The following is a 13,934-nucleotide window of genomic DNA, read 5'->3' as shown; positions in this document are numbered from 1 at the left end:
ACCATTAAAAACAAAACAAAACAAAACAAACCAGACCATACCAGACGATTCAAGAATGAACACCTGCTCTGAAATCTACTCTTCTCAAGCCTTGCTGCTAACATTCATTGAATGTGAATCTCCTTGCTTCCTATCATTCATTTTCCACCACTGCTCCCCTTGCTCACCAGTCTCCCCCTACTTCTTCTTTCCATTCCTCCCCTTTTTACCATTCTTGATTATGTAAATAGGAAACTATGGTCCAGCAGTGGGGCAAAATGAATTATACAATTTATCCATGACACAGGTCAGCACTTTAATTAATATGATGCACATCATTACATATTTACTATCATTAGATGGACAATTACTTCCCAGGTGCATTTTTTACATCTAGCTTTCCTTTGCTGTCAATTATTTGATGAAGTCAGTTAGAGGGAAAAACTCCAGTCCTAGATAGATGTCTGAAGAGACTCCAATCCGTATTACTCCCGAGGTTGGGAAATATAGCAAAACAGCAAGAATGCTACTGAAAGAGTAGAAGGAAGTGACTTCAGAGCCAGGCTCTGACTTTGTTTTTCTTTCCTTATTTGTAGCCATTTAAAATTCTTTTCTTCTCTGGTCAAAGTATTTCTCAGAAGAAACCTATATACATCACTCTCAGATCCATCCTGAATCACACAATTCTGGGGAACTGGCTGGTTTCACCTGACCTCTCCACCATATCCAACCTCTCTGGATCTGCAGCTGAGCCTAATTCATTAATTTGTTGTAGACAGGGCAGGACACCAACTATAGAACAGACTCTCAAGCTTCTATCTCATAGGTGAGACAACTGGAAGGAATTGGGAGAACTAATTCTCCTATATTTTCATGCCCACAATGTGGGAGGATTAGGAAGCCTTCCTGATCTCATCACTTTCATGGTGCCCTTGATCAAAACACCATAGTTGTAAAACCTACCTTAGACCTCAGTCTACAAAAAACAAAAGGGAAAATAAAATTAAGAAAAAGAAAAAGGGCAGAGCAAATCTGTATCAAGTAGGTAACTCTGTGGGCACCATGAATAAAGGGGGGTCAGCAGGCTTGACTGCCATATTGAACCATATAGCATGGCTTGCTCTGGAAACTAACAAAACCTTTGGCTAAGTTCCTTACTTGCTCAGGTTCTAATGTGGCCAACATCCTTCCTCCAGACCGGGCCATTTCTCCTTGCTGCTCAACAGTAGGGCCTGCAAGAACATATACAAGCATGAGACCATGGTCAGCTTAAGCTCTCATCTTCCCAACACAAGAAAAAGCTCAACACATGCAGAAGGAATGCCTGGTGTGTTAAGAGTGCTAGGTTCACATACAGGAATCACTCTGGCCAATAAAATGGCAAAAGAACACAGCAGAGTAACTCAGGTATAAATTTACTTGTATTTCTGGTATAGTCAACAACATACTTTATGTCTTCTAGAGTTCAATTCTGCTTTGGCTTGTATGTCCTAATGTGCTTGCATTTGTGAGTGCAGATTTTAAAGCAATTCTGTGCTTTGTGAACATGTGAGTGCACATACTGTATTTTAGGCATTTTTGTATCTCTAGTGCTTATTAGTACCTGGCATCCAGCAAAGGCCTAGGAAAAGTTTCCTGAAAAAAAATGGAACATTATGTTCTTTAATCTAGTGATTTTGGAGTGAACAAGAGGCCTAACTAGCAAAAATGGATAGAATGTTACAAAAGCAAAACAAAATCCAATTTTGCAAATAGTATTTAAAATACCAGACATGATAACATTATAATAATTTTGTGATCTATATTCCCAGGGTGAGTGCTCAGTCTTCAGGCCCATCTAGGCTCAGGTGTCACTAGATATCATCACAGGCCTTGGAACTTTATGAACAACTACTTACCAGCAGGCTTTACTTCTGAAAAGAAGGTGCCAACTTTCTTTCCCTCCACAATGTCTGTGATGACGTGTCCAGACACCTTTGGGTGGGTTCCATTGGCAATAACTACAGAAGTGCCACCTTGCAAAGCCCAGAGGGCTGCTTTCACCTAATGGGACAGGTCAGATCCAAAGAAGAGATTCAGACCTAGCCAGCCACATACTGGATTTGCAAAAAGATACAAAATACAATTTGATATTGAGCAAATAAACACAGAAATGTTTCTAACAATCCAGAAGCTCTGAAAACACATGCATCCCATGCTCTCTCCTTAGCCCAGCCCTGTAATATGTTGCCTGAAGATGAACTAACCTGTCCTTTGTTCTCTCTGTGACACTGTGGTACAGGACTCATAATTTCTGTGCTTTGACTTGTTATGCCTTAACTTAGCCATAGCTTAATAAACAGCTGGGGGTTTGACAGTCTGATCCTAAGTACGTTTAGCTTTTGCAAATGAGACTCTTGTTCTCATCTCTGTAATTGCTACAAATGATTCTGTGTCTTAAGGGCATAGCTTCTTAGAACAATTAATAGAAGAAAAAGAATTTCTGAAAAGTTTCAAGAAATATTTGAGCTTATATAGAAGGGCCCTTCCCTTGCATTTATAATAGGAATACACTGTTCATATAATACTAATAAGATACAGATATGATTAAATATAGGTGCATAAACTCATTAAACCTGTATTTAGATATGTGCATATTTAACTGTATATGTATAGTATCTGAACTACTAGTCCCCAGACAATTATAAAACTAAAAAGAATAAAATACTGTTTGGGCTTTACAACTGTTATGACAGTTAAGGTACCTAGTTCTTACCTTGGCTTCCATGCCACCCATTCCCACTCTAGACTTGGTTCCAAATGTCACAGACTGTTGATCTCCGGGATAAAATATATCAATGAGCTTTGCATCATCTGACCCTGGGGGGCTGTCAAAGAGGCCTAAAAAGTGGACAAGAGTCAGTAACACTGCTTTGATGGAAACGTGTGCCCCCTCAGACAAGCTTCTCCAGGCACCTGCTAGTAGTAGAAAAAACACTGTGCTTTCCTCAAGTGAATTACAATGTACCACCACCTGCTTAACTACAAACAAGAACAAGGAATCTGTGGAGCCAACCCACACAATGAAACAGCTCTAGGACTCACTGTTTATAGTCTCTTATAACCTGGCTTAATAAATGAATGTTTTCTGGTTTTCAGGCATAGCCATATCCTTGGCACATAATTTATTAGTTTTGTTCATAGTCCATTGACAAATGTTCTCACCTCTGCTACTGCTACTTATCATGCTATACCTCAAGGATATAAATGAAAAAGAAGAGGGGATATTGCAAAAATAATGTAGTAGCCATATGCCATTTAATGAGACTGTTTCCAAGCAGGATGAAATGTGAAGCAGGTACTCATTAACTCTCACCGTACCCTTTGAAACAGGCACTAATTTATTCTCCCTGTTTTATGACTGAGTTGTCTTGGAGGTTGGACTGAGTCAGCAAGAGAGCTCATGACTTTGGCATTCAGTCTGCATTTATCACCATAAAGCACATGCCCTTTATGTAACTGAACAATGTAAGGTTAAAAATCTTTACAATTTCACTTTGAAAGACTAGAGGCCTTGGAAGGTGAAAACAGGGGTCTAAGAAAATGGAGTCAATTCAAATCCTAAGAGAAACATGGTAGAGAGGCACTGCCTGTGGCTAGGGACTGGCCATTTTAGGTGGTGATGTTTTTGGTTTAAATCAATGTTTTTCCTATGTTATAGTATACCTCTCCCCCCCATTATTCCAGATCTTTAGTACGATACTATTAAACGTACACCTCTTTCGGGAGTGAGCTGTAAGTGTAGGAAAAGGATAAATAATGGCTCTCAGTCTCTGTGCGGCTCAACTAGTATTGCACAGTTCTCCACGATTTCAGGCTGGGTTCTTCCCAAAAGGTATGGCACTATGAGATGACAGGCTTGGACCTGAGGCTGTTCAGTTTCACCTAACAGCATGGAAAAGACTAGACCATTCTAAGTCAAATCTTCTCCAGAGACGCCATGTGGCTCCCAGCATTCTGGGATTCTGCTCACTCTTTTTCCTTACAGCAGCCTCTCAACCCCACCAACAGTCTATTTAAAATTCTGGAACTCTTCTAAGAATCAACATTTGGTGAATGACTAGTTAAACTAATTACCAGGAACAGCACAAGCCTATCAGTAAGCAATTTTGATATTTGAAGCTGCACTAAATTGTTTAGTAAGTTGGGGTACTGGTGGCTCATGCCTGTAATCTTAGCTACTTGGGAGGTGGAGATCGGGAGAATCATGGTTTCAGGTCAGCTTGGGCAAAAAGTTTGTAAGAACCCATCTTAACCAATAAAAGCTGGGTGTGGTGGCATGTGCCTGTCATCCCAGCTATGCAGGAAGCATAAATAGGAGGACTGCTGTCTAGGCTGGCCCAGACATAAATGCAAGACACTATTCAGAAAATAATTAAAACAAAAAAGGGGCTGGGATCATGGCTCAAGTGGGAAAGCATCTGCCTAGCAAGCACAATGCTCTGGGTTCAAACCCTAGTACCACCAAAACAAACAACAAACTTTCTACAAGAGGCTAGTTCAAACTGGATTGTGTATATTGATCCAGAAAACTCCCATCTTTTGCCTTGCCAGGCAGTATAGGAGAGAAGGCAGAGTAATTTTTCAGTTAAGTAGACTTAAGATTGGAAATTTGCCTCAGCCAAGCACTTGCTGTATGATTTTGGATACATATTTAACTGATCTAAACTTGTTTTTTAATTTCTTTATCTCTATTATTGGGCTAACCTATTGTTATATAGGGCTGCTATGAAGATTGAATAAATTGATATTTACAGAGCACATTCTTTGCACATGGTAGAAATTCAGTAAAAACCTGCTAATTAACAAACATGCCTTCTTGTCCAGAGTGGCTCATACTTACCCAACTCAGCTGTTCATATCCTGAGGTTTCTGATTACAGCAGATAAACATAGTACCCAGGCTTCTCTCAGGTAAAGACACTGACATGTAGGTAAGGTATTTCTGTCTTTCTACATGAGCAGAAGACAGATTAATTTACTAGTATTTGCTTGCCTTCAATGGGCAGCCTCTGCCCTTACTTGATACTGTTGAATAAAATGGAGAACAAGCAAGTTTTGTATGTTAACTTGCCTTGATTGTGGGCTGGGAAGTAAGCAGTGTTTTTCTGACCTCCTGGGAATGAAATGTGGGACTGAGGATCCTACAGGTTTGGTTTCTTTTGGACAAAACTACTATATTTCTTATGGGTCAAACTATAAAATCAGAACAGCTTAGGATGTGAGAAGAGTGAATGAAGAATCAAATTGGAGCCAAGAGGGGCCCGTCTATGAAGTGGGAGAAAGCAGAAAATAAAGTAATATCTTAAAAAACAAACAAACAAACAAAACAGCAACAACAAAAAAAACCAAGGTAGCCATATAGCCTAATTTTCTACAATGGCTCCAATTTAAAATTAGCTATCCCATGATTTACATTAAAAACTGAAAGCAATCAAAACCACAATGAGGTATCACTTTTCTCATTAGGATGGCTATTATACAAAAAAGCAGATAATAACAAGTACGTACTGACAAGAATGTAGACAAATTAGAACACTTATATACTGCTGGTGGGAATGTGAAATGGTGTAGCTGCTATGGAAAACAGTATGGCAGTTCCTCAAAAAGCTTTTAAACACAGTAACCATAAAAATCAACAATTCTATTTTTTTTTTTCTTTTGTAGTGTTGGGATCAAATACAGGTCCTTGTAAGTGCTAAGCAAGTCTACTACTGAGCTATACCCCTAGCCTAACAATTCTACATTTAGGTGAAAAAACACATGCTCATCTAAAAATATGTTAATGTTCATAGCAGTATTCATAATAGCACAAATATCCATCAACTAAAGAATTGGATAAATAAAATGTGGCATATTCAGAGTAGAATATTATTTGGCAATAAAGAGAAATGAAGTATTGATACATACTACAATGTGGGTGAATCCTGAAGACATTACACTAATTGAAAGAAGCCAATCACAAAGGACCACACAGTATATGATTCTATTTATGTAAAGTGTCAAGATCAGGTAAATCCATAGAGACAGACTGAAAGTTGTCTAGTACTGGAGAGTTTGGGTGGAGGTGGGGAAGTGGAGAATGACTGCTAATGGGTGAGAAGTTTCTTGTTGAGGTAATGAAAACATTTAATAATTAATTGTAGTGATGGTTGCACCAGTATGTGAATGTACTAAAGAACACTGAACTGTAAACTTTAAATTGGTGAACTGTATGGCATGTGAATTGTATTTTCATAAAGTTCATACAAAAAATCAAAAGTACCTAGAAATAATATTTCAGTATTTAAACTGCATCTTCCAGAGTCACCCACCCTATCTGGAGTCAGAAAAACTCTTTGTAAGTTCATATGGCTCAGAAAATAATGGCCCACAATAAAAAAAAAGGTGAGGAGGACTTGTACAAGGAGGGAAACTCATGTGCTCACACATGTAGATGAAAGAGAAAAGCATTACTTTATACCTTCTACATCTGAAAGGACAATCAAGAGGTCAGTTTTCATTTCTACAGCCAGACGGGCAGCCAGGCTATCATTATCTTTAACACTAATAACCTAGAATGCAGGAAAAAAATGGTAAGTGAGTGAGCTATGCAGTCCAAAAAGAAATTCACAGAAGCATCCTGCTAGGTTCTGGCAGACAAAAACAACAACCCTGAGTAGGTAGGTGACAGCTCTTGCATGCCCCCTGCCTGCAAAACACAATACCCACTAGCAACCCCGCTTCCCAACATGCAGCCTTCTATCCACTGAATTACAGAAGCTGTGCCCATAGCACCTTCCCAATCACCATAGCAGCCAGGGCTCCGTGAGGCCAGCTTCTCTCCCAATTTCACCCCCCTGCTCATGCTGAACTTTCAGTGTTAGTACATGCAGCACAGCATGCATTAGTGCTGCCAGCATGGTCAACCCTTAGCAATACTTTACCCACATTTACCCCCTGGAGATCACTGTTGGGCTCGGCTGGAGGGACAACAGCATCATTTGTGTTAACAATGGGGACAATGTTCATTCGCAGGAGCTCATGAAGTGTCCCATTGAGGTTCCGGCGCTTCTGCTCATCATGGAAATCCAAGTTGGTCACCAAAATCTAAAAGGATTAAATAAATAAAATATGCAGCAGGGAGGAATGTAATGAACTTCCTAGGAATGGCATAGAAAGGTGTTAAGCACATGGTAGTTAAAACTTCAGGCTTCTGGGACTCCACACAGATTGGAGTGAAACACACATCTCTGGATGCTTATCCAGTTCTTTTAGAGATCAATCCCCCCAACTCTCAGACATTTCTATTTAGTGCACAGTTGATTAAAAATATAACTGAAAAAACTTTCAGGAAATTTAGATAAAAATGAAATATTGTATAAGGAAGGTCCTAGAATACTGAGGTAACCACCAAAAATTTCTAAGTCCCATGAGGACTGGAACTTTGTCTGATTTTTTCACCACACAATCCTCCATGTCTGATAGACTAGTTGATACACCTTAGGTGTCCAATAAATGTTTGTGAGGGAATGAAAGACCAATCAACCATCAGCATACCTCTTTCCTTTCAGTGCTTAATAGATACCTACTATAAATGGTAACCAGGTGCAAAGAGAAGCAAATTACCTTAGATTAAAAAAAAGCCACTGAAATACACATCCAGCTTTTCTGTGTTCAGAATTATTCACATTTGTGTAGTCCTAAGAGTTATTACTATAATAACAAAAGATAACTCTTACTGAGATTGTACTATATACCAGACATGGTCCTAAATATTTTTCAGATAAATTCTCATTGAACTTTTCTAAAAATTCTCTGAAGTACTGATATCCTCATCTTTCAGAGACTGAGGCACAGACTTACAGATTTTCTCTGCATCTCTGAAGTAGCAAGCGGTGAAGCTGAGACTACATATCCTGGCATCTGACTTAAGAGTTTTACTAATAAGCCTCTTGCTTAAGAACCCCTTTCACAGGTCCCACACCCCCAGTGAAACCCAGTTTCTCACCTGGGCGGCACAGATACTGTACTGGGTAAACATGGCCTCATACAAGGCCATCAGCCCACTCTGTCCAGCAGCTGCACAGGCTCGGGCCTCTAAGACTGGAATTGCCTGTAATATCAATCAGAAAAGGTGTGGTTGGGAAAGAGGGAAGTAGACTTAAGAACCTGTCAAAAGGGTGGGGAAGAAACACTCACCATCTCTTTCAGCTGGTTCTGCCCTGAGTGCAGAGCCTGCCGCACACTCTGAGACAGAAGGATCTCATGGCGCAGGCGCTGCTTGCCAAAGGCAACAGCTCCACTGGTCACCAGAATCATCTCTCGGCCCTGATTCTGCAACACTGATACCTGACATTGAGAAAGAAAAACACACCACAAGTCACAGTACTGTTTCCTCTTGTCACAAGAGACCCAAACAGGGTAGACAAGAACAGATCTAAATGTTCCTCTTTGGATAGCACTGTTCTAGCTCTGGAAGAACCATTCAGGTTGTCTGGCGAATACAGGTTCCTAAGTTAGTAGGTGGCAGACAGAAATGAGATTTTTTTAAAAAGGGGATTCTGGCATGCAGCAGGTTTGACATCTATACAACCAAATGATATCTGCAGTTGGTAACAAAAGGCTTCCTTGCTTCAGGAAGTAAGGTCTAGAACAGAAGTCTGGAGCTAAGAACTGCAATGTAGACTTAGCAGCATCCCAAGTTTTAAGGCTTAACTTGGGAGATGAGGCTGTATTTGGGGTACATCTTATCCTACAGATCACCTTTGCCTAGACCAGGAGCAGATGCTAACCCTACTCTGTTCTGCCTGTCCAGAACCAGCTATGGCCACTTTGAGTACTAGCTTGGATAGACCCACATGAAAGAATCAAAGACTTAAGATGCAAAAATCAATACTCCTAACCTGGACATTCCTCCTGATGGTTGAACACTATTACATGTTTTCGGAACTAAAGGCTGTGACAAACCACGATTTTAAAACAATTTTTATCTCAGAAAATTTCATTATTTAATCAAAGTGTTGAGTAGCATTATAAATCCTCATGTACCAACCATGCAGTTTCAATAACTACTTCCAATGGCCAATTTCACACTCTCCAGTAATGCCACCATTATTTTAACAAAAATCCGAGGCCCCAGACGTATTCCATCTATGAATAAATACCTCAGCAGTGATCATTAAAAGACAGGGAATATATATCTACGAAACCATCATCTAAAACATCTGAATGAATTCCTTAACATCAAACAGCAAGTGTTCACATTTCCCCAATTTTTTTAACTTGCTCAAACTGGAATGAAAATTAACCCCATACACTGTTTAGATGAAATGTCTTGAGTCTCTTTTAATCCACAGGTTCTTCCTCCATCAGTTTCTCCTTTTGCAATTTTTTAAATTAAGATGAGCTGTTTGTTCTTTAGGACTTCCCAGTCTACACTTTCCTGATTGTGTCCATATGGTACTGTTTAATACTGAGCTCTGTACCTTCTGCAAACTGCTGTTAAGTATGGAGGGTGATTTTCTTTTTTTGGGGGGGGCAGAGAATTCTCTTTAGGTTGTGGTGTGTATGTCCATCAAGGGGATGCATAATGCCTGCTTGTCTTTCTTTCTATGAAAGAAACTGATGCTGATCATTATCAAGACCCATTATTTCATTAGGGCTTGCAACATGCTGATATTCTAACTCAATCATTTCTGCTTCCTTTATTGGCTGGAATACCTTTGTAAAGGGAAATTTTCTTCAACTATTTGGTTATTTTGAGGTAGCTTGTGTATGAAAAGCAGACAAATGTGTCTTTCCCTTTACTTACCTATTTTTAAAATATTGAGTAGGTTCTCTAGTACCCTCCAGAGATGACCAAGGAGTTTTTAAACTCATCATGGTGAACTCATGAATTTAAACGTATTTCACTACATTGAAGAAACTACCTTTTACTGACGTTCAGATTGTCCATCTATGATAGCCAGGGGAAGCCACTTTAGGTCAGCGCCTGAGCCCACATAACAGGTGCAGGAAACTGACTGTATTAACAAGCACTACCTACTAGATCCTTTCTATCAGGCTCACAGCAGCCCCAGAGGGGAGCTGGTAACCTAAGCAAACCTTTACCACATTTCTCCTCTGCTCAAAAACCTTTCATCAGCTTTGAAATTATAGCCCAATTTCCCTACTTGGCTCCAGAGCTCTGCCTAAAATGAGCCATCCTTTCTGATAAGCACTCCACAACTGCTCAACCTTGCCTCCTCCCTGGCTCCTGTCTGTCCTTCCCCTAGAATCCATCCTGGAGCCTGTCCCTTCCCCAGAACCACTGGAACCCCAGGGGCACCAATCACACTGTTCACTTGGCATTACAGATTTTATTCCTCTGTTGGCACAAACACTACCAGTTATCAAGGTTCAGGTTAGGTCCCTTGTAGGAAGCCCCAGGAACAACCACATTCTCATTTGACTTTCTCATCTATGGACCAGTCCACTCCTTTGAATATTTATTGTCATTAATGATCACTTATCATTTTAGGAATACCAGTTCTGGCTCCCCAAGGCAGAGACAACAGTTAGAGCTTGGTTGTATCTCTCACAAACTGTAGCAAGGAGCTTCTTGCTACAAAAAAAGCACAAATTGGAAACTTAATGCAACAGTGTTGGGAGGTAGGGCATAGTGGGACATGTTTAGGTCATAAGCGTTCCACCCCTCTGAATGGATTAAAGCCAATTATAAAAGGGTTTGAGGCTGCAAGTTTCAACTCAAGGTCTTTCTCTGCCCTTCCACCATGCAGCAAAAAGGCTCTCACCAGATATGGCTCCCCAGAATTATGAGCCAAATTCATTTCTGTTTATTATAAATTACCTATTCTGTGGAATTCTGTCATAGCAGAATAAAAAGGACTAAGACACACCTTGATATCTGATCAACTGAATTGATCTGATGGACTCAAATTATGGAGAAGATCTGATAATTGCTTAGTACAGAAACTACAATATGAAGATTCCACCATGTTTCTGGTGAGCAGTTCCCTAATACCAACTCAGCAAAGTTGTCTTTTACAACTGAAAACCATTATGGAGGATAGAGCTAAGTCACAGCTAGCACCTTATCTCTGGGATGGCTGGATAACTGTTTTTTATGCAAAACAGTAAAACAGGAAGAAAAAAAAAAAGGAAAATGTAAGTATTTACACACATCAATCTGGGTATTCGACCTGACTGCACATCAGAGTTGCCTGGAAACTTTCAAAAACAGATGCTTGAGCCCCATCCCAGAAAAACTTATCAAACTACTGGGAGTGAAGCCCAGGCAACTCCAGGCTCCTCAGACGATTCTAATGTGCAGCTAGGATTAAGAATCACTGACACTGAATCAGTGACTCAAGTTGTAGAGTGCCTGCCCAGCAAGCACAAGACCCTAATTTCAAACCCCAGTACCACCTAAAGTAGCCACTGACACACACACAAACCATCAGATCTTCTCTCTGTCTCCCACTGGCATCTACGTGGCAAAAGAGTTTTCTGACTAGGTGAAAACTACTACGCTCAAAACAAGATTATTTTTACAAGTTAATACAGTGGAACTAAGAATTTAAAGACCCTAATTTAGCTCAGCAGATTTTCTCATCTCGGCAATTACCTGCTCAACAATAGATGCCAGGCGCCCCAGAGCCAGGCCACACTCATCTCCTCGGGTTACCACGGCACTGCCCAGTTTCACCACAATTCTCTTAGCATGCTTCAGCTCACTGCGGTGGGCAAAGGACTTTCCATGGGTACGACTGAGGGGTACTGTGATAAAGGGAATGTTGCTCCAAGAACGAACATGTCTGATGGCTGGAGACTGGACACGATCTGTATCCCCCAAAGTCAAATGCAAGGAAGGAAAAGAAAAACACAATTTATTAATGAGAATTTGCATGCATAGTATTAATCAGCTTAGCTGTCAAAAATAGCTTTACCATTATTAATCAGGTAAAACCTGTATATTAAAACTAAGTCAGGCACAGTGGTGCATGCCTATAATCCCAGCACTTGGAAGCCTGAGGTAAGAGGATCTGGAATTCAAGGAGAGCCTGGGCTACATCATAGTAAGACCCTATATCTCAAAAAAACCCAAACCAAACCAAAACAATACCTCACCAGGGATAATGGTACACACCTGCAATCACAGTACTCTGGAGGCTAAGGCATGAAGATCTCAAGTTTGAGCTCAGCCTGGGATACATATTGGTACTCTGTCTCAAAATAAAAATGAAATAAATTTTATCTAGCATTTTCTTAATCTAATACTGTATGGAGTTTACACCCAGTACACAGGTCACAGGCACACTCAAGCACTGATGGTGAAGAATATAAATGAAATAATCTCTCCTGAAGACTTGCTGGTAAAATATAACAAGCCTTAAAAAATGTCCGATCCTTTCATGCACAATTTTATGTTCAGAAATTTATTCTAACAAATAAGTCAAAGATGAGGACAATGAGACTTATCAGAAAGCTATTCATCAGAATTTCATTTATGATAGGAAAAACCAGAAACAGAGTAAATGACAAAAAAGGGGAGAAAGATTAACATTGTTAGAATTTTTAGTAACAGGAAAATGTTTGTGATATGCTACGCTCATGTACAAGTCCAAATGTGTAGAAAATGATGAATAAAATAATCAAAATATTAATATTTTATCTCTTGATGGAATCATGGGCAATTTGCATCTTCTTTATTCTTTCCTGTGTTTTCCAAATTTATGCAGGAAAAATGTACTGCTTTCATAATCAGAAAAAAAAAGTGTGCTTTTTAATGTGATTTAAAAAAAATCTTGATTAAAAAGATGAAAAGATTATCTGCATAAATCCAAAATAAAAGAAAAAAAAGTGGAATGTTAAGTAAGGAATTCCCTCACCATTTCTCATGGGCCAAACTTCTCCTGGTGACAGCTTACCAATGACCTATTTGTCCTTTTTCTCACCAATGAACAGATCCCTAAAGTCTTAGCTGGGCACACCACCAGTTAAAAGACTACATTTCCCAGTCTTTTTTTTTTTTTTTGCTCAGTATGAGCATGTGACTAAGTTCTGGCTAATGAGGTAAGCATGAAAACGTTGTGTGGGATTTCTAGGAACATCCTTTTAAACAGGAAGGAGAGAGAGGGAGGGAGGGAGGGAGGGAGGGAGAGAGAGAGAGGGAGAGAGAGAGAGAAGTGCTTCTTTATCAGTCCTGCCACATGGAAATGGGTGTGAAGGTTGGAGCTCACATATCCACTCTGGACCACAAGGAAACATTAGCAACTGTAAAGCAATGAGAGAAAAGGAGCACAGTGTCCTGATGACTCCACAGTGCTGCTGCGCAGGGAACCCTGACCTGCCTGCCTTCTTGTGGTGCTGCCAACATCCCTTCTGAAAAAGAACAGAGAAATACATTTCTCTCCTGTTTGAGTCACTGATATTTGAATTTCCTTTAAATGCACCTAACTAACTGAGCAGAGGCAGAATGAGTGCATGGCAGAAAGCCTGGGTTGAGGCCTTGGTGGGAGAGAAGACTGTCACTAGATGGGTGAGAGGGGCTAACAGCAAACAGAACTTTGCTTAGTGAGACTCCCTGGTAGCAAGGAAGCAAGACAAAAAGGGTAATATAGATTCCCTCTCAGCAGGACTAAACTTTAGGCAATTCTCCACAAAGAGTTTTCTATGCATTATTATAGGCAACTAATAAATATCTGAATGAAATTACTAAACTAATTGTTCCAAGCCACCTTTTGGACTACTGTTTTATAACTCTATTTCTACCTTCACTTGAATCAATCACAACTACTCCTTCATATTTACAGATTTCTTGGAACTTCTCTGCCTCTATCTCCTGGCCACTAATTCCTCTAACCATAATCCAGCTTCCATACCCATTCTCTATCTGTGACAATGGCATGTAAAGCAGGCAGAAGCTCATTTCAT

The 13,934-nt window shown here is 39.9% G+C and overlaps 1 protein-coding gene across 3 annotated transcripts in view; it reads right to left on the bottom strand.

Moving 5' to 3' along the window:
• Positions 1-13,934, bottom strand: part of Aldh18a1 (aldehyde dehydrogenase 18 family member A1) — a 38,587-nt gene that overhangs the window by 14,934 nt on the left and 9,719 nt on the right. For 2 of the 3 annotated variants that reach the window (XM_020175079.2, XM_020175080.2), the window contains 8 exons: positions 11,626-11,840; positions 8,199-8,348; positions 8,008-8,112; positions 6,948-7,106; positions 6,481-6,571; positions 2,735-2,859; positions 1,878-2,022; positions 1,138-1,211 (listed from right to left, as the gene is read on the bottom strand). In XM_020175079.2, coding sequence (XP_020030668.2) covers positions 1,138-1,211; positions 1,878-2,022; positions 2,735-2,859; positions 6,481-6,571; positions 6,948-7,106; positions 8,008-8,112; positions 8,199-8,348; positions 11,626-11,840 — 1,064 coding nt within the window. The remainder of the gene's footprint in view (positions 1-1,137; positions 1,212-1,877; positions 2,023-2,734; positions 2,860-6,480; positions 6,572-6,947; positions 7,107-8,007; positions 8,113-8,198; positions 8,349-11,625; positions 11,841-13,934) is intronic. The other variant, XM_074078637.1, reaches the window with a different exon arrangement.

This window comes from Castor canadensis, chromosome 7 (assembly GCF_047511655.1).
Source record: "Castor canadensis chromosome 7, mCasCan1.hap1v2, whole genome shotgun sequence".
Lineage (NCBI taxonomy): Eukaryota > Metazoa > Chordata > Mammalia > Rodentia > Castoridae > Castor > Castor canadensis.
This window is presented reverse-complemented; position numbering and strand designations above follow the sequence as displayed.